Source organism: Streptopelia decaocto, assembly GCF_964273445.1.
Source record: "Streptopelia decaocto genome assembly, chromosome: 1".
NCBI lineage: Eukaryota > Metazoa > Chordata > Aves > Columbiformes > Columbidae > Streptopelia > Streptopelia decaocto.
This window is the reverse complement of record NC_138663.1, coordinates 194,805,739-194,829,478: the sequence shown is the minus strand read 5'-3', so window position 1 is coordinate 194,829,478 and position 23,740 is coordinate 194,805,739. Positions and strand designations below refer to the sequence as shown.

Genomic DNA, 23,740 nt, shown 5'->3' with positions numbered 1-23,740 from the left:
TGCCTGTAAAAGGGGTAGAAGCCATGGGATGGCCTCTCTTTTCAGCCATTTGTTTCCATTACTGACTGATTTGGGTCCCTGCTTTTAGCATTTGTTCTGCTGCTTCCAAACACCTTCCATGTTGTCGCCTCTTCCCTTGTCCAGGCACAGGTCACTCCAGGTCCTCACCGATGCAGACACCTGACCACACTGGGTCCACTCCAAATGTGCTGGAAGAGCTTGTATCACTTTGTGCTAATAGAAAACCTCCAGAGACATCCCTGGGGGAGCTGTCATGACCCCTCCTGTTCATGCCAGCTCCATGGGACACCAGCCAAGCACCAGCCTCTGGTGGAGCTACTACAACGTCCTCAAGCTGCTGGGCCAAAGGTTCCCTTTTATTCCTTGCTTTGTCACAAAGGAAAAAATGTCCCCCTGTTTTTCTTTCAATGGGAACTACCAGAAGGGATGCTGTGAACTTAGGAGTTAACTTATCTTTACTTTTTCCATTTGCCAAGGTAATGCTTTTGCCCACTGACACCAGTCTTTGATTGACCACACTTTCCATCGTGCTTGTGTTACAACTCCAGCTGCTGCCTTGTGCTCTCTCTGCTTCACACAGCAATTCACAGTGGCTGCCTGTGCAAAGGGCCCTGCTACTTTTCCCAAGGAGCATAAAAGGAGACCAATTTTCATGCTGCACTGCAAAGGGGACGTGCAGGCACACCAAAGCACTCTCAGCAACTGGACACTCACAGCTGTTTTAGCAAACACCACAGATGCTAAAATGCCACCCAGCGACCACAGAAAGGACGTGCTGCATGTTGGGCCAAGGGCTTCATCTAGGACTCATCCAGTTTTAGCTGTCTAGTGGTTAAGTGCCTAAAATAAGCACATATGGCCCTGTGTGATCATCAGGGAAGCATTGTAGTGCCTTTTCAGAGATCACAGGACATCCCACCCAGCCTCCACATGCTGTTCCAGATCACAGGTCTGTCTCCTCTAGATCCTGGGTCCTGTCTGCCAGTCCCTAGAGATGCTATAGACCCCATGGGCTGTCTCATTTGACACTGAGGCAGCTGAATCAAGCCCCATGGAGAGGCACTTGAGACAGGATCTAGCAACTCCTTTTCACAAAATACATAACTAGCTGCATTTAGGAGCTGAATCCCATCCTGCACCAACAGAATCATAGCATCATAGAATGGTTCTGGTTCTACGGGACCCCCGCACCAGGGGTGGTTCATCCTGCAGTGAACAGAACTTAGATCCAGGTTGTAGGCATCTAAAATTAGGTACGGGGAACTATATCCAGATGGTCTCTCGTAGGCATCTACTACCATCAGACTTCCCTACCCTGTCCCAGCTGCTTGTTCAGCTTTAAATGTATAGACACATATATATGCACCAGTTGTCTTAATCCATGACCTGAATCGAAATCAAGTGGTAAGCAAAAGATAAATGGGCCCAAATGCTTTTCCTAAAACATCAGCATCTCTTCACCCTTCTGTGCATGAACTACTCATTGAAAAGTCAATGCTCTCTGCCTTAATGTCTGGTGAACATTTGTTTTGCTGTTGCTAAATAAAATCAGGTAAGATTTTTGCTGAATCATTTTGCTTGAATAAACTACACCAGAAGTACACAAAGTAAATCTGCGTTGTTTGGTCACCAGTTTCTTCAGAAAATGTTATGTTTACTCCTTATGGTAAAGCTCAGCCATTAAAATAATCATTTGGTCAGTAAAATCAGTTAATATAATTTTGAGCAATGAATAAATTCTAGCTTAAAAAATAAGCAAATCAAGAGCCAACTCTTCAACTGCTTAAAACTTTATTTGTTAATTCATACACCTGAGCTACAAAGGCTTGTACAAAAAATAAAATATCACTATGGTTTTACTAATGTTAAAACGGCAGCGTCATATTTTTTAATCCTTTATTGTAAATATGAACAGGGGGAGGAGAGGAGAACTGTCAATGAATCTACTGAAAGCACTTAACCATTTGGAGATTATGTCATAATTGTTGCAATGAGGATTGACTAGGATATTTTTATTAGGAAATGACACACCTTTCTGCAGAAATGTGTCCCATTTCAGAGAGAAATTCACTGAGAAGTGAACTTCAGATCAAACCCTTCTGCTGTCTCATCCAGAAAAAAAAACCCAGCCAGCTCTTACTGAACCGAGCAAGGGCCTGACTTTGTCTCCTCCACCTAGTGGGAATGCACCAAACAACAGGGCACTGAGAAAGAAAAAGAAGGGATTACATAAACACATATTCAAACTTCCCTTATCAGCAAAATTCAAAATAAAACACTTGCAGCATCCCCAGCTGCAACAAGGCGTGCAGCAATATGAAGAGATGAACATTTGGGTGGAATGCAAGAACCAAATCCCCCAGCAGAGGAATGAAGTCCATCAGCACGTGGAAGGTGCGTGTTTGCTGTGAGAAGACGCGTGGCTTTTGCAAGATGTTACATGAGGGTACACGGCACTGAGGCGTGGGGATCATGAAGCCCCCAGATAGCACCTTGCAGATTTAGGTCCCTAAGCAATATAAAACATATTTGCTCCAGTTAAGTGACCTGAGAGCTTGCTTTGACTTCATTTTTTCCCCCAAGCATTTGCTATTAAGTTAATTATGCATTTAAAAATAACAGTCTCTCACTTCCCAGAGACTACACGTAAATCCTACTCTCTATTCTTCTAAGGGCCAGATTTTCTGCCAGGGTAAATCAATACAGTTAAAAGTCCATCCAGTGCATTAAAACCAGCACAGCATGACATATGCCTTGGGAGCAGAACAATTCTCCAGATTAATATTTGAAAGAAATTTGGCAGTAAAAAATAATAATTAAAAAAAAAAAGTCTATTTTGAAATGCTGCCATTTTTTTAATTAGTGCTGACCACCTCAGTTTCTCCTCTTGGGGTCTGTATGGTTACAGTCGGAGTTTCACTGTCATTCTCCTCGAGTTTTAGTGCAGCGTTGTCCAAGCCAGTGCTGCTGCTGGGCTCTGGCACAGCAATGGGTTCTGCAGACTCGGTTGGAGTGGAGCAATACATGATGAAGCCCACCATGATGATGAGGAAGGACACGATATAAAGACTTGAAAACTGGCAAACGAAAGAAACAGATTAAGTCTTGTCTGATGTAAAAACATATAAAAACTGCCTTGTTTTAAGAATGCAAAAGATACCCTTCCTTTTAAAGATATTTTAATGAGGATTATCAACATAGTCTGTACTCAGGTCTGAAAATCAAAATTCAACAGCTCCATTCACTGAGACTCAAGCTGCTGGCTGGTTTTCTCTGCTTCTCATCCTCAATACTGTTGGACGAGGAGTTTCCTTAGGTGTCCATACAAGAATCTTAACAGAGAGAACAAATGGCTGTAAATACGGTGATACTGAAGGACAGTTGTTTACACACATGAATGCTGAAACACTGTACCCCTAAGAGAACTTTGTTTCAGCAGAGCCAGATATGGTCCTGGCAAGAGATGAATCTCCGTCCTACCGCAAGTCATCACAGCAGATGGTGCTCTGCACAACCCTCTCAACCATCTGCAAGGCTAGATAAATGTTATTACTGGACCAGAACCAGTTTGCTCTCTACACCCAGCAAGTCCTCTAAGAGAGTGAGCCTGGGGCTCCTTTTACAAGATTGGCATTTGTGCTCCAATAGAGTGGCGTGAGGTAAGAGTATGAAATGCCACGATACAGAAGGCATTTGATTCACTACCATTCACTTGCCTGTTGAAAGTCCAACAATTGCTGAGATCCATCCACCTTGGCAGAAAAATAAATGCTTACTTCATAACATCAGACTCAATAATACAAAGTGTTCAAGTCGTCTATGGCCAGGAACACTTCTTCAGCAGATTTCTTAAAATCCTCCCTATTGCCTCTGCCAAACCACACTGATTGAACAGTACATCCTACATCCCACTGTCGATATTCCATAACCTCCTTAGCTCTCTTAGACGTGCTTGAAAAATGTGTTCTAGTTTATCAAGCAGCAGAGCTGGATGAAATGAATGGTAGGACCTTGACAGTGGACTCTGACCCAAAAAAGACCAAGTCACCTGCAGTTAAGGCATTGAAATTCCTAGCTAGTAGTCACTTGGTTCAGACTGCACCATGGTTCAGACTGCACCATGCAAAAGGAGAAGCAGACTGAACCACACTGTCCCTGTGATACATGGCCTCTCTCCTCACCTTGCTGGCTGGTTGCTTGGAAGAGTTTGGACTCAAGCTTTCACACTGCGCAGGAGGAAGCACCAAGCTCTTAAGATGGAGGCAGCAGCAGTGTTCATGGTCCTACACCTGACTGACCCATTCCCCTCAGATGGGCAGAGCCTGGTCTGCATCAAGGCATCTGCAGAGTTTCTCGAGCATGCAACCTGAGGCCATGAGTGAACACGCGCTGGTACAAAAGGACATGCGGTGGGTGGGCGAGATGGGGTGGTCACCATAACCCCCAGCGTGTACAAGACGGTAGGTGACTCTGATCCTGCTCAGAATTAATTCCTCCATGAGTGGATACAGTCACCAAGCCAGGGTGCCACAGCCCTTGCAGAGTAGCTGTGATCAAGGTCTGCCTGTGTGTTTGCAGCTATTGTCACTGGTGAACCTTGCTGCTCCAACAGACCTGAACTCTTACTTTTTACTTTTTTTTTGAGAAGGGAGAGGTCAGTGGTCTTTCCCTGGATTTGTTTTTGGTATTGGTTTTTAATTCAAATATTTCAGCCATTCATTGCTTTAGACCCTGATTTTAAGTCATACATGTGTAGCTTATATCCCCATACTCACTATCAAGGCTAAAGACAACTTGAAATGTTACCAGAGGACTGTAACTCCACCTAGTGTCTGTATTTGCAGTAGACTCCCTTCCATAAGATTTTACACAACAAAAACATTTGGAGATCTTTTTAGTATCTCTTGAGGGATTACAGGTATCTATATATAATGAGCTCATTAGGAACAAGCACAGCAAAGATTATGCAGTAAATTTTTTTAAAGGGGCTTATCAAGACATATGCAAAATTCACACTACACCTTAAACAGACTGGACTGAGGCTAAAAGGTTGATGCATTAGCAAAACGCTGTGCTTGAGCCAAAGCTTCATGAACTCCTGCGGCAGCCGCTGTGTCTGTGCTGCTCAGTCTGCTCTGAACCCTGACAAGCCTTCAGCAGCGTGCTGCAAAATACCTTCTGGTAATGGTGAACAGAGAGTGATTCCTTGCATCATTGTCCATAGATTCCAGTGTCCAGGGTGCTTTTTAACGCAGGAAATGTCCTGCCGGCTTTCTTAGCCCCGCAGGTGAAGAAACTATATGGATAACTTGGCAATAAGATTTTCTACTGCTAAGTGTTATGATAAAAGCAGTGTCAAAATCAGGCTCTCTCCGTTCTCGGTTCCTAACCTATCTCAGATCACCTGATTACTAAAGATGCTGCATTATTACTGCTCCCCTTTTTGCTATTTCATTGTTTCTAACCACAGATACAAGTTCCTACTTCAGAAAATATCGGAAATTCTCTCATAATACAACCCCAAAGTCTTCTCTAATTAATTTTTCCTTTTTGCTACCAGTATACCTCACAGTTAATTAAGGGATGATCTCCTTCCAGAAAAAACTCTCCCCAAAATAACCTAAAAATCCTGAAGAACGAAAGTTTATTATATCCCTTCCAAAACTCTTGCTTACTTCTTCCTCTTTACTATTACGAATATAAATTTATAATGACTTCTTGAGTTAAGCTACCTGGGTGCCAAAATCCATGTTTGGAAGTGACTTATAAAGGAGTTTTTTAATTGTTAGAATGTAAATGAGGATCGCTTCCTACATTCATTTTTAATGGATGCTTTGCAGCTTCGAACAAATTTTGGAACTCAGAACAGGGAAGAAAGCTGAGCTAAGAGACTCTTGAAAAGGAAAACGAAGCCATAGTCAGATCCTGCCATTACCAGACCGCCGTGCTGTAAAATAAATTTGCCTTCATTTTCAGAAACAAATCTGACCTAAAAGCTTCTGGCTCTCCATAATGCTGAAGAGAAAGCAACCACATGGAATAATACAAATTAAGTTCTTAAGCAAAGTTCACAAGCTCCTCACTAAGCCCTTTCAGTCACTGAGCAACTGACTCCATTACTCCAATTGCTGTAACAAGTTCAGTTCCCTCAAATGATTCTGGATGAAAAGTGTACAGTGGGATGAAATCTTTTTAGCGCTGTCATTTAGCTTGAACAGACACTACCAAACGTATTTTAGAGAGCAATAAAAGTAACTGCCTTTTGGGAGGGCATAAAGAATAATATATTTATATGCTTTTTTTTCAGTTCCTTTAGTCTCTCCTCAGCAGTAGAACCAAGAAAGCTTGATTCTTCTCCCAAGATGTTGATAATGAAGAGATTAAATTTCTAAAAGAATATAGTGATTTCTAGAAATTAAGCCAAACTGCTCCTCATTCAGACAACCAAAATGCCTTTCATGACATGGAGGTTCAGAAACCTTCTCTTTGGGCACTTGGAGATGAACTAAACGTAGAATACAGCTCCACACAGGGCTCACGGCAACAACTCTACCACTTGAACACCTCGGGAAATCAGTTACTATCTCTTAACTCTAACATAGTCCATGAAGTCTGAAGTTGTTCGAAAATCACAGTCAACCTAACGGTGCGATGTTATGTATATCACTAAGCATGACTCCTCCTGATTGATATTTGCCAACAATTAGCGATACAAGCTGTAGAAATGTACAAATGCAAATTACTGATGAGGGGCTTTTAAGAACGTTATTCTTTATCTACAATTTTGGAGTAAAAACTTAAATTATAGTGAAAGAATGGAGATACTTACTGTATAGGAAAACAGGAAAAGCCCGAAGAACAGACTGTAGAGATCTGCAGTCAGAATCCCCAGGTTGACTGAGGTTGCGCTGGTAAGTTTAATCACCACTGGCATGAAGCTGTACAGCCCAAACATACACAGGGAAAAGGCTGTGAACAGTAATGCTGTAAAACAAGATGACAATTTACTCCTAAGGCACGGAATAGTGTTTTTAAAGAACACTGATATTCTTCAGATGCTTTAAAATTATGCATTTTTATCTTTTAGGATAAGGTCTCCTAAAAGATATAGGAATGTAAATTTAAGAAAAAATGTGGCAGAAATACTTCCTTTCCAAGACCACCTCCTATAGCAAAAATTACTGTATCTATAGAAGAGAGTTCTTGTTCTTTCCTAGTTAACAAAAGAGTTGACTGAAGAAATTGAGAGTTACATTTCTTAATAATGAACAGTTCTATTAAGGTCAAAATGTGTCACAAAATACATTTCCCCAGTATTTCATTTAGGAAGGACAACAGAAAAACGTTCTTCTGATGTTCCAACACCAAACATATCTGTGATGAAACAGGTTTAATTTTTACTCATTTCAACTTATTTTGAAAAATTATTTCACATTATATGTAAAACGGTTTTAATGTTCAACCCCGCAAATCTTATCCCTTTGCTGAGATGAAAAGTTTGAAGAAAATAAGTTTGTGACAATATAATATGAATGCTGCCTAATATCCAGAGAAAGAAAATTAAAACCTCAGCATTTGAAGTAAATTATTCTCACTTTCCAGTGCTCTGTGAAAATGCACATCATTTTGCCAAACACATACCAATTTTCCAGTTCCATTGAATTCTCGCTATCTCCTTATGTTCCACAATGGCTCTAGAATTAGAGAAAATATATGATATACTAAAAAGATTTTTAAAAAGCACAGTGTATTCAGATAGATAATTTAATTACCAGAATATATAAGAAACATTTTGATTAATAACCCCCTTTTTTTTTTTGTTTGAAATGTTATTGAATGACACTGACTCCAACATCTATCAAGCACGGAAAAAGACTTTTAAATTAAAGTGCCTGAAAGTCAAGAGCACTTTTATTTAATTCTTATGCCTTCTTCACAGGCTTTTTCATCCTTCAGAGATTCAGTTTTATTTGATATATCATTTAAGGAAATTATTAATTATAATTATGAGAAAAGAGGAACATAAAATTCACTAGATAGACTCAAGTGCATGTAGTCTGGTACTCTAATGTGGTTATTTGTAGGAGTATACACAGCATCATTTTAAACTGAAGTTTTAATATGAAGGACCTCCTGCTAACAATCATCTCCTAAACTTTTCCACAGAGAAAATCCATTAAGAAATATGTTCTTGTGAACAGTCCTCAGCATACTGAGTGTCCTCATGAAGATCAACAAAATCAAAATCACAGCCAAATATCACATGAATTCAATTGTAGGGTTTCAGCTTTAGAATTTCTGTAAGAAGAGTAGTGCAAATAAAAAGGATATAAAATGGATGCTGATCAGCAACAAAAATAAAATTCAGGCGGAAGGACTCCCACACAGGCCAAATGCAGAAGTAACAAAGAATTTATTTAACAACAACAACATCATTTCAATGGTAGACAAGCAATCATCTGTAGAATATTCTTAATTAGTTTTAAAATAAATATTAGATCCTTACAGCTGTAGACCGCTGATAACAGTCCCAAACAAGCCCAACATTCCTAGAAACTCCACTCTGCTCACTTTTTTCACAATGTATTCCTCACACACATTAGAAATGGCATACAAAGAAGCACCAAGAAGTACTAAGACATCTCCAAGCACCGCGTCACTACCTGTACAGAAATATTAATCCACAATAAGGATAATGCTACGAACACTTTGTAACTTTCCTTAAAAAGACAAGCAAATTTATTGCTAACATCTTTATCTTCCTCACAGAGAAGGGGAAAGGAAAGATCTGCTGTGTGTGCAGATGAGCAGTTCCGTGTCTGCACAGGGACTCTGCTACCTGCTCACCTCACCCTGTGCAGTCTCAAATGAGCTAAACCCGCCATTTAAATCTCATCCTGACCAAGACGCTGCTGTATAGTCTGGTCCAACTCTACTTCTGTTGACTTTAGGCACTGTAGGGACTAAAGAAAATTCCCAGTTAGAGATGCTCTCTTGCCTTTCTGAATATTGTCCCCACTTTTTCAGCACAGCCTGATTTAAGTCTTGCTAAAGCCAGTTTATTGATTTCAGCAGGACATGGGCTCAGCTTCAGGTTTATGACAGGTCTGAAGTGGGCACTGCAGATGGGTGGCATCATGTCCTGCTGTGATTTGTTTATACTGTGCAAATAGGACTCCATGTGATACAATCACTCATCAAATAAGTTTCATTATGCATCAGCTAAATAGCAAGAGGATCACGGCTGTTTACATCCTTGAATTGATTTAAAATTTCCTTCCCTAAGCCACTTGGCAATCACTAAGAAAACATGTCTGAAATATGAGGGTAAGCAGTAGTAAGGATACCCGGGTCAGCAAATAAAGTACAACTGCCTTAATGTCTCAGGGAAAGAAGGTTTTTCTCCCTCAGGACTGAGGCATGCATACCACATAGCATTAAAGCTAAACCTCAGTTTGCCTTGATGTCTTACCTACAGTAAGGCCCTAAAATAATGCCAAACAGGCTTATCTCTGTGCTGCCTGATGAAGGCAATGCCCCACTCCTCTTCCCCTGAAATGTGCCTTGCCTCATACCCGCTGGCTCTGGAAATTCAGAATTCTTATTCAAAACAAGATCACTATGATATGGATTGATTTAGGCACCTGTCAGAGAGGACACCTGCCCTCGCCTGTCCCCAGAGCCCAGCCTCCCTCCCGGTCCCCAAGAATCCCCATCTGCCCATGGCTCCTCTTGCTCCCCGCCATAAGCCCCAGCTCTCCAGGCTGCGGCCTGTGGGCCTCGGGGACACCTGGGCCATTTCTGCTGGGTCTGCCATGGATAACCTGGAGAAGTCAGTTCAGTAACTTCTCCTTTGCTGTCTGTGCTCACAGAAAACTGCCCACCAGAGAAGTCTGGCTGCCAGCAGGCTGAACCAAGACAAGGTTTGCAGGGAGAGGCTGCATCTTTTATTAGACCATCTCACATAATTAGTAAAAGTGAACAAGCTTTCAAGAATGAGGCCCTTCGTCAGGTCTGATGGACAACAGCAAAATTTAAGCTTAACACAAGTGTTTCTAAGGTGGAAAAAAATAATCCAAAGTTACAAGCAAAGAAATTCCAGAGCTCCCTATAAAATCAGCATCTCCACTATTTTCTTGGACAAGAAACAGATAGCGTGTCTTCTCCTCTTCTCTTTTAAAACAAAACTATTTCCACTGCCCCTGCATTTGCTCCTTTCTCCTTTACAGATTAGCCCACCATGGGAGCCACCTCTCCGCTCTTCCCCCCCGCGATAAAGAACTCCTTACCTTCGCTGTCCTGCCTCACTGCGAAACTATCTGCAATCACCATTGTTGCGACACCCACCACACAGACGCCAACAGCAAGAAAATGGATCAGTTTGTATCTTGCATGGAGAATGAACCACGACAAAGCCATCAGCACAGGAATCCCGCAACAGTCCAGCAGCTGCGTGTACAGAGAAATGGTTTCATTAGAAACCCACCCCAAATCTGCATTGCACTATCCTGAAAGCAAATGTACAGGATTTTATTTTCCACCACCATCAGACATTAATGAAAGCCACAAAGCAACCCCAGTGGATTTGTTTAACAGAGGGGTCAGAGCCACATCTTACCATGAAAAGCATTTTGCAACTGAAGGAGGAGCTGGGGCAAGGGCTCTGTTCTCTCCTGGTAGGAAGGCACTGATCTAAAAACTCTTCTAATTATGGACCTTATCAATCTTTGCAGCTTCACAAATTAATGCTAGGATGTTGCTTTGGAATTGCATTGCTCCCTGTGACACCAACACAAGGAGGCAGTTCACCAACATCTCCTTCTCTCCCCGGCAGGTTTGTCTAGCTCGTCTTTCCACTCTGCCTTAAATCTGTAACTAGAATTCAGGGCTCCACGTACATAAAGTAAAAATCTGGAACTACTAAAGGATACAAGTCATTTGATTTCACATTGAAGGGAACAGGGCAAGAATCTGACCCTGCAATTTTTGGTTTTGATTTATTTTCCCCAAAAAGCCACACGTGCTGGAAGCCATGTGTAAAATTCATAGAAAGAAGAGAGGTAAGAAAGAACAACCTTCCTGAAGTTACCTTCCCAATCTTCCAGGTTCCCACAAACGCATGTATAAGCCATCTATGCATTTTCCTTACTCTGTTAGAGCTGACCTTCCATTAGTCAGAAGCAGGTCACCCACTGTAACTCACCCATGCCCAGGAGCAGAGACACACAAGGCAGCAGGAGCTTTGAAGCACTTTGGATGAATTTGCAGACACTGCCCCAAGCAGGCTTAATAGCTAAGGTTCAAGGATGTCCTCACTCTATAAGAAGCAGTGACACCAACTGCTCTTTCCCTTCTTCACTATCTCCTCTCTGTGTGTTCCTAAAATCTACATGTCTCTGCCTTGCTGTTAGAGCCACCCATGTTCCACCTGTTCATCCTTTATTACAGAAAATATAAAGAATTAGCTGTGTACTTAATACAGAAAAATATGCTGCAGCATAAGATGGGCATAATGTTCTAGAATAACCAAATAATACCAAAAACATTGAGCTAATGATAATTGGTTTAATATTTAATTCAATAAAATACACTTTGTTTCTGAATTTGTCTGTAGGTAAAAAAGGTGCATTTTCTGACCTGCCTCAGAGTGCCACTAAACCATGTAAGGGAATAGTCTATAGCAGAGCATATAGTCAGCCTTTCAAAGGCTGCTCACAAATTACTCTTAAATGTGAGCCCTTAAAACCCAGTCTTTTGAAGTCACTACAAAATATTAGGTCCAGGTCAATAGGACTGGAGCATAATCATTACAATCAAGATGAGCCCTTAGTCCTTAATGTTCATTGCCAATTTCTGCCTGCCTAATCACGCAGTCGTCTTCTGTGCTGGCTTCTCCGAGTTCAGCCATCATCCCTGAGGGTTTTAAGCAAACTCCTAAGACTTTCATGGAAAGTTTTGTTTTATAATACTTGTTCATAATTACATATATTAAAGTCTTACCAGCACAGCATTATGGAGAGTTATTACAGATTATACTCTAATCCTTCCACCTATTTATCTTCATTCCTTGGATTGCCTCCAGCTTGTCCGGTTCGAGAAGTCTGTGCAAAAGCACTCGCCTAGGCTGTGTTAGGAGACATTAGACCCACACAAGTCCTAATGTGTGATACCACGTATTTCAACACAAAAAAGTATCATGCTGTGAGTTTCTATCTAGTCACAGGCCTTTTTCTCTATCTTGCCTTTTGCCTAGACTAAAAAAAAAACAAACAAAACTTTCTAATGTTTCCTCCGAATTTGACTGTTTTGATTAGCATTAAACAACTGTCAGTTATCTGTTTCTGCAAAACATACAATTTAGCTCTCAAAAGTGGTTTTCCACCTTTGGTCTGAATCAGTTCTGTCCCGAGTATGGAACTGTACTTGATCTCTCTGGTGTGAAGTTACAATCATGGAAACTAAGAAATTTTACAAATATTTAAAAGCAACATTTTCACTCCCCTAGTAGCAGACACCTCTTCTGTTAATATGTAAGCTTTCACTCCCCTGTTAACTGAGATGTTACCACATAGCTTTCCAACCTCCAAACAGTTTTTCAACCCCAATAGAAAGAGTAGAACAAAATCCCTTTAAACAAACAAACAAACCAACCAAACTTAATTAGGATGTAAGGGAGTAGTAGATAATGGGCCAGAAGCTCTTTCAGTAACGTCGGATGGGGAATTGCTGCATCCAGACCAGTAACATACTGCAGAGCAGCATTGGCCTGGTTAGAGGACTTGCAGCCAGGATGCACAACGCCAAATTATGAAGAACACACCCTGGTAATCTGTTCCACCGGACAGCTGCCCTCAGTTACACACAGAAGAAATCTGATTTCCAACTACAGGATCTTGCCTTCCTTTCATCTACTGAGTTACAGAGCCCTTTGGTGGAAAATGCTGTCATCTGTACACGACCAGGATCAAAGAGGTACAAAGCAGATGTAATATCACAATGAACCGTGCTAATGGAACCATTTAAAAGAATAAAGCTTCTTTATTCAGGTTTTATGATATTTACAGCAGTATTGTGGTACTGATTACTGTTGCCAGTAGAGCATCAGTAAACTCTCATCTTATTTAATTGTAGCCTGTATTTTTACGAGGGAAAAGACAGATAACCTGGTAATTTGATTTACAGATGTTTTGACTCAAGCCAGGCTTTGGCCACACTGTTTATAGGAGGTTTTAAAGGTAGGGTGAGTAAATTATTAAAAGACATTTTAATACATGGTTAATAAATTACCATAGAGTGTTGGAGGCCAGTGGTTTGCTTATAACTGCCAGCTCCAGACAGCTTTGGGAGCAAGAAAGCTCAACAGCTCTTCTGCTCGCTTCCCTGCACAGCACCTTTGAGCAGCCCCTGGGGGCTCATCCTGTATTTTCTCCTGCTGAGGTTAACTAACACCCTTCCATCAGCTGATGTTCGGTCAATAGCGGCCTATAAAATTCCTGCACCCAAACCATCCATGGAGCAAATGCTAATTGTGCCTGAAAACATGTCGACAACATGAAACCACAGCTATGCTGCTTGTTTTGGGCTATGAAATATGTGGTCACAGACAGAAACATGCTGGTAGCAAGAGGTGTCCCTGGCATTGCCTCAGCGACAGCCAAACAGAAAGAATTTAGTTGTGGACCAAAATCGTTTTCTTTATTTATGGAGAAATGGGAGCTGCCATCCCAATGTTATCTCTATAAAAATCTCCCAAGCTCTTCCGTGCAATGTTAGTATTTGATAACTAAAGGAAAATCAACTTTGCTTTTGTGTGCATGTGTGAGAAAATACATGGAAGTTCCTTGCTGAGCTGAGAAAACTCATCTTTGAAGATAAGTTTCATAGGGCTGAACTGAAGCTCCAGCAGCCAGCATTTTAACAGTGATTGCCCTGTATTCAGGAAGGTGCCATATGCTCCTGCGTTGTTGTTATGCTCCCTGGGCATCCCCTCACAGCCACGACTGCAGACAGACCATCACGTTGGGTGCTCTGAACCACAGGGTCTGATGTCACTGCAGAACTGCTTGCTGCTGGCTGAGAGCAAATGCCTTGTACCAGAGTAAATCACAAGCTTGTTTTGTCCTTTCTGGCAGCGGTGAGAAATGGGTGACTTCAGAGTATGTGAAAGAAATCTTACCGCAACAGGCAATTACAACAAATTCACAACTACCGAACTGACACTGAAGAAGCTTGTCTGAAGTTACCACACTGGATGAAGGTTCAGCAAATGCTCAAGTTTGGCAATCGACCAGGACAACCTACTGTATTCTATTCTTTCTTAATTTCTACAAAGGAAGTTAAGAAAGAATAGACAAAGTAAATCCTGGGAACAGCTTTACTACTTCTGAGAACTTGGATCAAAGTCCTGGCATTTTCAGCTGTAAAGTATATGATCAAACAGTGTCTTGATTATCAGCTTAACTTGATCTTAAGACTGAAATGTGTCACTCTTAAAGCTTTGATTTCTTAGGCATTATTTGTAAGGAAATTAAAGGTCTAACGAGTCATAACACATAAGTATGAAGTGGAAATGTGACAATAATAATCCATCAGGCACTTGTTACTGGTCTTTAAATAGTGCAAGGAAAAGTTACTGCAGTTCTCCAAAAGCGAGCCTAGACAACAAGAGCTTATTGCTTTACAAGTAATTCTTTTAAATATTAACCCTTGTTACTTTGACTCTATAAAACACTGACAACTAATCACTCCTTTCCAACTAACAGCCAATTCTGTATGATATGTTATATTTTTACTCAGGTAAGCAAAGCCACGATCCCAGCCGCAGATCCACCAAGGGTAGGAGCAGGCGTGGGCTGGCACAGCCCCGGACACACTCCCTCCTTCCTTCTGCACCATCCCTTCCCTTGTTCCAGCAGCACCTGTGGAACTACAAGGTGAGCTGACTTGGGCCTGACACAGCTCGCCAACAGGCCAGCAAAACACAGGCTTTACTCTGACTTTGCCCAGTGCCCTGAGCCAGTTTGCTCAAGGGATTTGCCTGTGCAAGCTCAGGAGTGTGCAGTCAGAGGCAGGAACATTTCCAGCAGCTTAGGTCTGTACAGGGTGACAAAGAAACCACAGCTTTAGCCCTCCTGCTCTTAGAACTATTTCAGAACACAAGATTTATGGCAGTGCAGTGATGCAGCACCAAGCACTGGCATTGCAGAGGGTGTTCACGGTCACTGCAGGAGCCTGGCATGCTGACCTCCCTTCCACCTCTGCCAGAGAGGGGCCTGAACTGCAGTGCCACATCCAAAAGCCACAGGCATGATCCCTCACTGCGTAATCAGCAACACCAGCTAATTATCACCCTCACGTGTGGGGTCACGTCTCACAAAACTTAACCCTCAGCTTCTGGGACTAGGCAAGAGATCTATGTTGTTCTCATCAGCAATAACATGAGCTGAGTGAGTATTATCCTGTCCTAAATCTTTATTTTGTGTCAGAAGAAAAACCTGAGTGGCTCTCAGCAAACTCTTAGAAGTGCTTTCCATCAAAATAATTAGAGGTCAACTCAAGAGCTGGCACTGGGTAATACCAGCCAATTTTCTCTACTTCCTGGAAATGTTATTCATGATGCAGGATGCTCTTCTCTGTACTGCAGAGAGAAAATAGATATTGGAAAGCTTTTTCAGGTTTAAATAGCTTCTCTGTCTGTCCTATGAAATGCATTTCAGAAACCAGTCCAAAACTGTAATAAAAGCAACAGTTCAAAAAGAGAGATCGATCCTTACCTGCACACTTGTGATGCTCGTGTATTGGTAGGCTTTTACAATCATGTAATTGGCTTCAACATCAGCCAGTCCCAACAAAATATACTTCCACCACCTCAGTTTTAAAATTTGCCAAATACTGTCATGGCCTGTTTAGAAAAAAAGCAGCAATTAATAGGTATTTATTTCTAACCAAATGTTGCACAGGAATCTTACTTTTTGGAAGCATAAGTAATACTGAGATGTTTGACTTTGGTTGCTCCTGTTTAAGAAAGATACAATAACAGCAAAATGCAGTCTGGGAGGAGACAACACAGATAGTGAAAAGCACAGAAATTCTTCCACGTGAGGAAAAAAAAAGCAACAAGACTAGAGTTGTTTAAAGAGTAAATTAATAAGAATAGGAGGAATATTAAATAGCCTCTAGCAAAGAAGCTTGTTACAACAAAGCTGATTTTCTCTAATGTAACATAGGACTTGAAAACAAAAAGCACACAGTTTAAAACATATATGAAATGAAATCCAATTAAATGCACATTTAACCTGTGAAATTCAATTCCATGTGTTGTTACAAGACAGGAATTTCAGCAAGAACTTTAAAAAAAACTAGGAAAAGTATTAAGTTCTTCAGTTTCAAAATCTGAAAGGAAGAGTTGAAAAAAACACTATGAATGAGAATCTCCCATCCCATATTTCACATACCAGTCCTAAATACCAGTGCTGTTGTATAAACTAGAAGAACCAAAGAATAGTTGATAAAACTTTGAAGCATTGGAGTATCCGTGTGGTATTCTTCTGCTAAGTACTGGCTTGTAACAGCAGTCCCACAGATAAACAAGGATAGCAGCTGGCTCATAATTACTCTTTTCCAAATATTCCTGTGAATATAAAAAACAACATAGTAAGCTTAGAATTAAACACTCATTTAAAAAAATATATTCACTAGTTGTACACAGAAAAAGCCATTTTTTAGATTGATAGGGAATACAAAAATTAAAAAGTGTCAATGTTGTTCTGACTTATCAGTAAGCAGGGTTTCATCTGCACAGAAGATCTAGTCTGACCTCATGACAGTCATATAATAAAGTGAGGCCCATTCAAACCACTAGTGATGGAGGCTGCAATAATTTGCAAGGATCTTCAAGCAGCTCACCTGGGCAGCCTCAAACCAATAGCAGGATCTAGTCTCATCAAGGATTTTGATACAAATGGGCTGAGTTAAATCCTTCATCCTCTACTGAGTCCTGTTCTGGCCTGGGTCAATTGAAATCTGCAACAGGGAGCTAAGGCAGGACTGACTGCCTTCAGGATCTTCCGAGACCCGAGTCTTTGAAAGTGAGCTGAGTCCCTAAGCTGGGCTGTGCTAAGGAAATACAAAAGCACTGACCACAGAATCATAAAACAGCCCAGGTCAGGACCTCGAAAGATCATCTGGTCCAACCTTGCATGGGAAAGGGATGCCTGGATGAGATTATCCAGCATCCTGTCCAGTCACATCCTGAAAACCTCCAGTGATGGGGACTCCACCACATCCCTGGGGAGGTTGTTCCAGTGATTTATTGTTCTCACTGTGGAAAAAAAAAAAAACAAAAAACAAAAACAAACAAACAAAAAATCTTTCTTGTAGTAAGAATTGTTATCATTAATATTTCTTGTGGATTTTTTTCTGCTGTATTCCATCACACCCTGTTGTAATATGTAATAGAGGATGGAGTTAAGAGCACATTTTGGCCAAAGATCATGTTAATGTTTACTACTGCTTTTAAGTCCAACCCACAGCTAGGAGGGGGGGAAAAAAAACTCATACTCTTTTAGTAGTAATTCTTCACCTATTACAAAATGACTTTAAGGTAGCAAATACCATCTCACCCACCTATGCTGTGCAACCCAGCTGTCAGTGAACGAGAAGAGCGTGTCCAGGGGTGCTAAAGCCAACTACAATCATAGAGTCAATCCCTCATTTCAGAAGGGAAACATCTTTGCATGGATTCTAATTCAGCTGCATGAATCCTGTTTTCAAGTCAGCAGGACACCAAAGCTCTTCTAACTTTAAAAATGCTGCTAGGCACGTTTTTCTCTCCAAGTTTTGCTCTCCGGAGATAGCAAATCTCTGCAAAGTCCAGCCAGGCTGCGCTTCCAAGAGATTCGAGCCCCATGTTTTGCTACAGCTTGCCTTGCACATCCCAGCAACGGTACACATCCACATTTTAAGTATTCATATATCATGTGTCAATCTTGTAAGGTCCTATTTGACCATGTATGAATAACTCTTTCTGGTGCACCAAAGAACAAATGTTCTCATTCCTAGCATTCTGAACACTGGACTAAGCAACAGAGACCGTGTTTCAGCTAGAAATTTATCATGGCTACTTTGAACCACAGTATTAACTGTAAACAGTGCTGTAAAATACATATATGTATATATATGTATATCTATATTTGGATTTTTTTTTTTTTTAATGGTAAAAGAACCTTTGAAGCTACCTCATATCTGTTATATTGAATTTCTTTTTATTCCGGTCAAAGATCCAATTGTATGATTTGGTGAACAAATCAGCAATATCGTGACACATTCTGGCAAATCATTCTAACTGATGCCAAAATGTCGTTTTATGTTCACCTAAATAATTAATTTATTCGGGTGTCATTAAGAGGAATGTAACATAGGTTAACTAAAATTTCCAGGATGAGACTACCTCTTCACTCAAGCAGACATGGACGAAGGCTCCAGCTCACTCTTTGCCAGCCCTGCAAACTTTGGCTCCTTTGCAGAAAGCAAAACAGAAGAACAATTGAAATTTCCAAGGAAGAAATAACATGGCAAATACCACAAGAAAAATGTGGTTTGGGGCACTTAAAAAAACCACATACATATTTTTTTATAATTCAAATGAGGAGTTTCTTGCTCCCAACTAGCCAAAAATGTTTCTTCTTCACTCTCGGTGCAGGAAGCACAGAGAAAAGCCCTCAGTGATTTACTGGACTGAACTCAGGCTGCGCTTGGAGCCGCAGGGACAAGGGTGTAGTGGTGGGGATCAGACCTGTGCAGAGGTGTCACTGGGCAAAACCACTGCAGTTTTACCAGAGCAAAGCTGGGAAGCCTGCGTAGTCCACGAAACTAATTTTGCTCATCAATACGTTACCAGGAGAGGTTACAGCTGCCTTGGCTGGTCGAAGCCCTGCTCCCCCGGATGCAAACTCCCCTGCACCCATCGCGCAGGTGGTGCCACAGAGATGGGCAGAAGCACGGGCAACATTATCCCACAAGCATCTGGCTTGTTTAATGTGAACTTCTGTGGGGCAAGGTTTTAAACATTTTCCCCCAGGATATGACAGGCAAGAGGTAGCTTTGCTTCTCCCAAATCACAGCACCCCCTCTACAGCACAGGCCTGGACTCTCCACGCACTGGCAGACCAGGCAGTGACCATGTTCCTGCGAGAGGGTAAAAGGGGAAAATCTGCCGCTGTTCAAATTTGCTAATGATCGATCAGATTCAATCATCATTCATTAAAAACAAGAAAGACCTGGTTGACCCCTTGCAGTGGAATAACACCACTAAGCTGACGCTCAGCTTTTCTAATAACTATGTGTTTCCAGTTCAAAGTACCTCAGGAATTATCTCCTTATGGCTTTTCCGTAGGGAAGAGAGGTAAGTCCAGAACCTACAGAACTGTTTGCCTAGTGGTCACTGCACTAGCAACTGTTGCTATTTAGTTAATGTATGTCCCAGCAGCCTTACAGCATTTACTTCTGCAGTTACCGAAGGCATCTGACAAGGCAAGCAGCTTCATTCTGCGTCATTCCCTTTATTTTTCTCTATTTCAGAGATTTTTTTCTTCTCTGAATTGAACAGATTCAAAATTGGACTAGATGATTTTTCGAGGTCCCTTCCAATCCCTAACATTCTGTCATTCTGTAACAACATTAAGATGATAAAAGCCACATAAATACACTGTTCACTGACAGTAGGAGGCTGCCCTCAAAAAATGTCCTTTGTGAATCCCAAAGCACTACATTTCTGGCAACTTCCTCAGCTGCATGTAAAAGAACAGCCCCTTGCCCAGACCTCCCCGCAGCACCAGGTGCAAGCCTCAGCACGAAGCACCGATCCTTTCCCTTCTCACCGTTTGCCAAGGTGCCAAAATTAATTTATTCAAATTGCAAAGGTGATGCCATGTTCCCAGTGCAACCCACTGGGCTCAAGGCAGTTGGAACACAGCAAGAAGACCCTCCTTAAAGGCTCAAGAGCATTATTATATCAGTGCCCACTAAATTCCCATAGTAAATTTTAAGAAGTGTTTGACCCTCTGCAAAACTTGAGAGCAAACTTTAAATCCTATTGGTTTCATTTTGCAAGACAATTTCTTGTAAGAAAAATGCTTCGAATACATTAAGTTCCATTCATTCCAGTATTGACATGAGGACTGATAACTGTGATTTTCTTATTAATAATGTATCATCATTTTTTTGCAGTATATTAACTTTTCTGTGCCAGACCTTGATCCTCTCTGCTCTTGTTTTTAATGCACTGGTAAGGACTAAACCACTTTGGACTCTCAGATGATACAAGGTAAGTGGTCTGAAATAGCCTTTTAGTTTTATAGTTTAGGATTTGTTGTTGTTGTTGTTGGTTTTTTTGCTGCTTGGTAATTGGCTACTAAGTAAATGTTTCTTCTCATCCTTCAGCCACTGTATCTTAGCTAGCTATATCTACAGCTATGAGCAACACTAAGAAATATTTTGGATTTTTAGAACATGAAAGTTTGCCACAAATCAGTGTAAATCTAACACTAAACAATGTGCAGCTCTCGACACTATGAGAAAGTCAGGCTGGCCTTCTTTTGCGTAAGAAAAATACCACAAGATATTAAAATACAATCAAAGTCTATATCGGAGGATGTTACAGAAAATCTAATGAGCCCATAGTTAATAATTTTATTGTCTATTAGTTTAATAAATCCTATATAGTTTTTTCTCATTAAAACACAGCTTTTACAAAAATAAATTTACTTATGCCACCAGTTAAACACTAACAAGCAAAGCCTGGCAAGGGCAACACTCTTCGCACAGTTTACTTGCATTTCAGCTTTAACTAGTGAACCCTTCCTGAATTGGGGGGAGAACATCTCATTTGAATAATTTCACATTTTCATGCGAGTAGTTACAGGAAAATGCAGGTTCAGACTGAAGCCGTATTCCAACATGATTAGCAGATAGCTTGGGACAGGAAGAAGATATTTTTAAGAACTAACATTTTCAGAAGTTAGTGTTTCAGTGTTCTGCTTTGAAATTGAAGTGAATTTCATTTGTAAAAGGTACGAAACAGAAAAGAGATACTCTTTGTGTTTCAGGAACCAGGAAGCACACTTTCTATTGGTTTTACTAAAAAAAAAAATCTAGCTTATTACATACACATATTAAATCTTTTTATGACTCAGAAAGGTCTCTTAAGAAAACAGAAGTAGCTGAGCCTCCAGCCACCTGGGGAAAAAAAAAAGGGGGGGAAGAAAAAATAAATTGAGTATATCAGACAAGACTTTGCAGAACTCGGTAAGAGCTCTTTCTTTCAAGTAGCATCAATAGACTTAGTAGAGCTGTCTGGCAACATTCTGGCAATAGTGGAGCACAGGCGAAGTTACAGAACAACTCAACAAGTTCCTATCTTGTCTTTTTGGGCATTCCTGACAGGCAGGAGGAATGAAAAGCGAAAATCTTATAACAAGGAGAGAAAGGCACGCTTTACCATCTGGAATAAGGCTGTGAGGCTGGCAGGAGAGCCAGCGCCTCCCCGTCATCAGATGTAATAGTTATTTGAAGCCAAACCTAGAGCCCAAAAAAATGCCTTTTAAACAGATTCCACACCTCCCCCCTCTGCGATGGAAACTGAAGGTGTGAAGGAATGGAGGCTCTTAGATGCTGCAAGTCAGAGGAGGTGGTTCTGCTCTAACTGAAGGCAGCAATGCATAAGTACCAGCTTTGGGACACATTCGACTCCTGCACAACTTGGCAGGTTTTTTTCCCCAAGTTTTCCATGCCTAACCCACACTCATGTTTTAAGTGATTTACTTGAACAGGCCTCTGTCCTAAACTGATTCAAGGAAAGAGGCAAAAGGGATATTGTTCATTCTGGACTCCACACCGCCTCTCAGCTACTTTGTTCTGTTATCTTCTGTGCCCTCCATGACCCGTTCTTCACAACAATGTTGATAAAAGGGTACAGAGCAGATAAAAGTACAAAAAAATATAGGAAATAGATAAGAGTACAAAAAAAAAAAAAAAAAAGAAAATTCTTAAATCAAAATCACTAGAGAAAAAAAAAAAAAAAGTGCATGTGTGCATAGGTGAGATTACACTCTTAGTTTGGCAAAATCAAGCACACCGCTCGCTAATTCCACACTTATCTTGGCTGCAGTGCCTCCCCACGCTCTCACACCAGCAGCTCCAGGCTGTGCACTCGTGGCCCCGCCGCGCTCCAGCAGCAGAAGCCAGAGCCTCCCGGCCGCTGCCCGCCGGTCCCCGCTCCGCCCCGGGCCCGGCAGCTCTACCGGCCCCACGCCCCGAGGGTCCCCCCGCGCCGCTGGCTCGGGCGGCACCGCGCGGCTCCTCCCGGCGGCACCGATGAGCCGCCGCGTCCTGGCCGCGTTACCGGCCACGCCGCCTAAGATGGTTTCCTTCCTCCCTCCCTCCCTCCATCCCTCCCTCTCTCCTGCGGCCCGAGGGGAGCGACTCCGGCCCTGGACACGGTCCCCGCGGCCCCGGGGACGGGCGGGCAGGGCGGCGGGCGCCGCCCGGCTCCACGTGGAGGCCGGGGACTCACCAGGTGCAGAAGCTGGCCCGGAGCTGCGCCAGCAGCCGACGCGGGCGGGAGGCGGCGGCCCCGGGCGGCGCCTCAGCCCCCGGTGGCGTCTCGGTCTGGACCCCGGGCGCAGCGGCCGCCGCAGAGGCAGCAGCGGGCGGCGGCGCCCCGTGCGCGGGCGGCTCGGCGGGCGGCTCCATGCCACGGCACAGCCCCGGCCCTGCGCCCGCCGACAGAGACGGAGAGATGGATGGAAGGAAGGCGGGCCCGGCGGAGGCGGCGGGCGGCGCTGCCCGGAGTGAGGAGCGGCGGTGCCGGGCCGCGGAGCTGAGCTTTGTGCCCACCGAGGGGCCGCCCCCGGGAGGGGCACGGCTCGGCCTGGGGCGGGCGGCGGGAACGGGGATGCGGGGCCTGCCCCGGGGTGCCGCTCGAGTTGCTTCCCCCGGCCCCGCAGGTTTCCCTCCCCCCGCGGGGGCAGGTGAGAGCAGAGCAGAGCAGAGCAGAGCAGAGCAGAGGAGCAGCCAACGCCAAGCTCATGCTCCTGCTCTCCAGCCCAGCCAACCTGCGGGGCTGCCCGGCCCAGCCCGGCGCTGCGGTGCGTGTCCCGGCCACCGCCACACCGTGGGCCTCGACCCCCAGGACAGGTGGCGGCCTGGCTGCGGCTGCCCTCATGTGCAGCCACTTCAGGGCTCATCTTTCTGCCAGTTACATGAGTAAGAGTTACTCTAAACCCTTAAATTTTACCTTGTCCCAGCTCTGTTCACAGCCTTCAGCTCCTCTCTAGGGCTTCAGCTCCCACCTTTTTGCTGACAACTCCCATTTTCAGGGATTTACCTCGTCCTGTTTTTCTTCACCCACATCTCAGCTGAACTAACCTGGGGAATTTGGGGCATTTTGCATGCCCTGGTGTTTTTTTAATGCCTCACACTTTTCATTATGCTCTGTATGTGCCACAGGTGATGGAATCAAACCCCAGAGGTGCCTTCAGCAAGAACAATCTGCCCTTGTTGGTGCAAATGTTTGCGGCTGTCCTGGCTGTGCCAACAGCCTCTCTGCCACAAGACGCTGTGAGAAGCAGACTGCCACTTCCCAGGGGCCACGCACTATCCACTGCGCATTGGCTACATGGGAGAGGGCTGGTCCCCAAATCTCCTCTTTGACTCTGCCATT

At 42.8% G+C, this 23,740-nt stretch overlaps 1 protein-coding gene across 1 annotated transcript; it reads right to left on the bottom strand.

The window, feature by feature from the left end:
• Positions 1-1,835: 1,835 nt before the first annotated feature.
• SLC35F2 (solute carrier family 35 member F2) lies at positions 1,836-22,842 on the bottom strand. The gene is made up of 8 exons (XM_082076078.1): positions 22,592-22,842; positions 16,476-16,651; positions 15,795-15,922; positions 10,311-10,470; positions 8,528-8,684; positions 7,663-7,715; positions 6,851-7,005; positions 1,836-3,098 (listed from the first exon to the last, which is right to left on the bottom strand). The coding sequence occupies exons 1-8, from the start codon at positions 22,768-22,770 to the stop codon at positions 2,877-2,879; spliced, it is 1,230 nt and encodes a 409-aa protein (XP_081932204.1). The 5' UTR covers positions 22,771-22,842; the 3' UTR covers positions 1,836-2,876.
• Between the last annotated feature and the right edge of the window lie 898 nt (positions 22,843-23,740).

What these genes read in the sequence shown, in the direction of transcription:
- SLC35F2 (XM_082076078.1), bottom strand. Translation starts at nt 22,770, where the DNA reads ATGGAGCCGCCCGCCGAGCCGCCCGCGCACGGGGCGCCGCCGCCCGCT. An exon ending in CGGGCCAGCTTCTGCACCTG is followed by an intron (nt 16,652 to 22,591) that starts GTGAGTCCCCGG and finishes TTATATTCACAG; the next exon opens with GAATATTTGGAAAAGAGTAA. An exon ending in TCAATGGAACTGGAAAATTG is followed by an intron (nt 7,006 to 7,662) that starts GTATGTGTTTGG and finishes CTTGTTTTACAG; the next exon opens with CATTACTGTTCACAGCCTTT.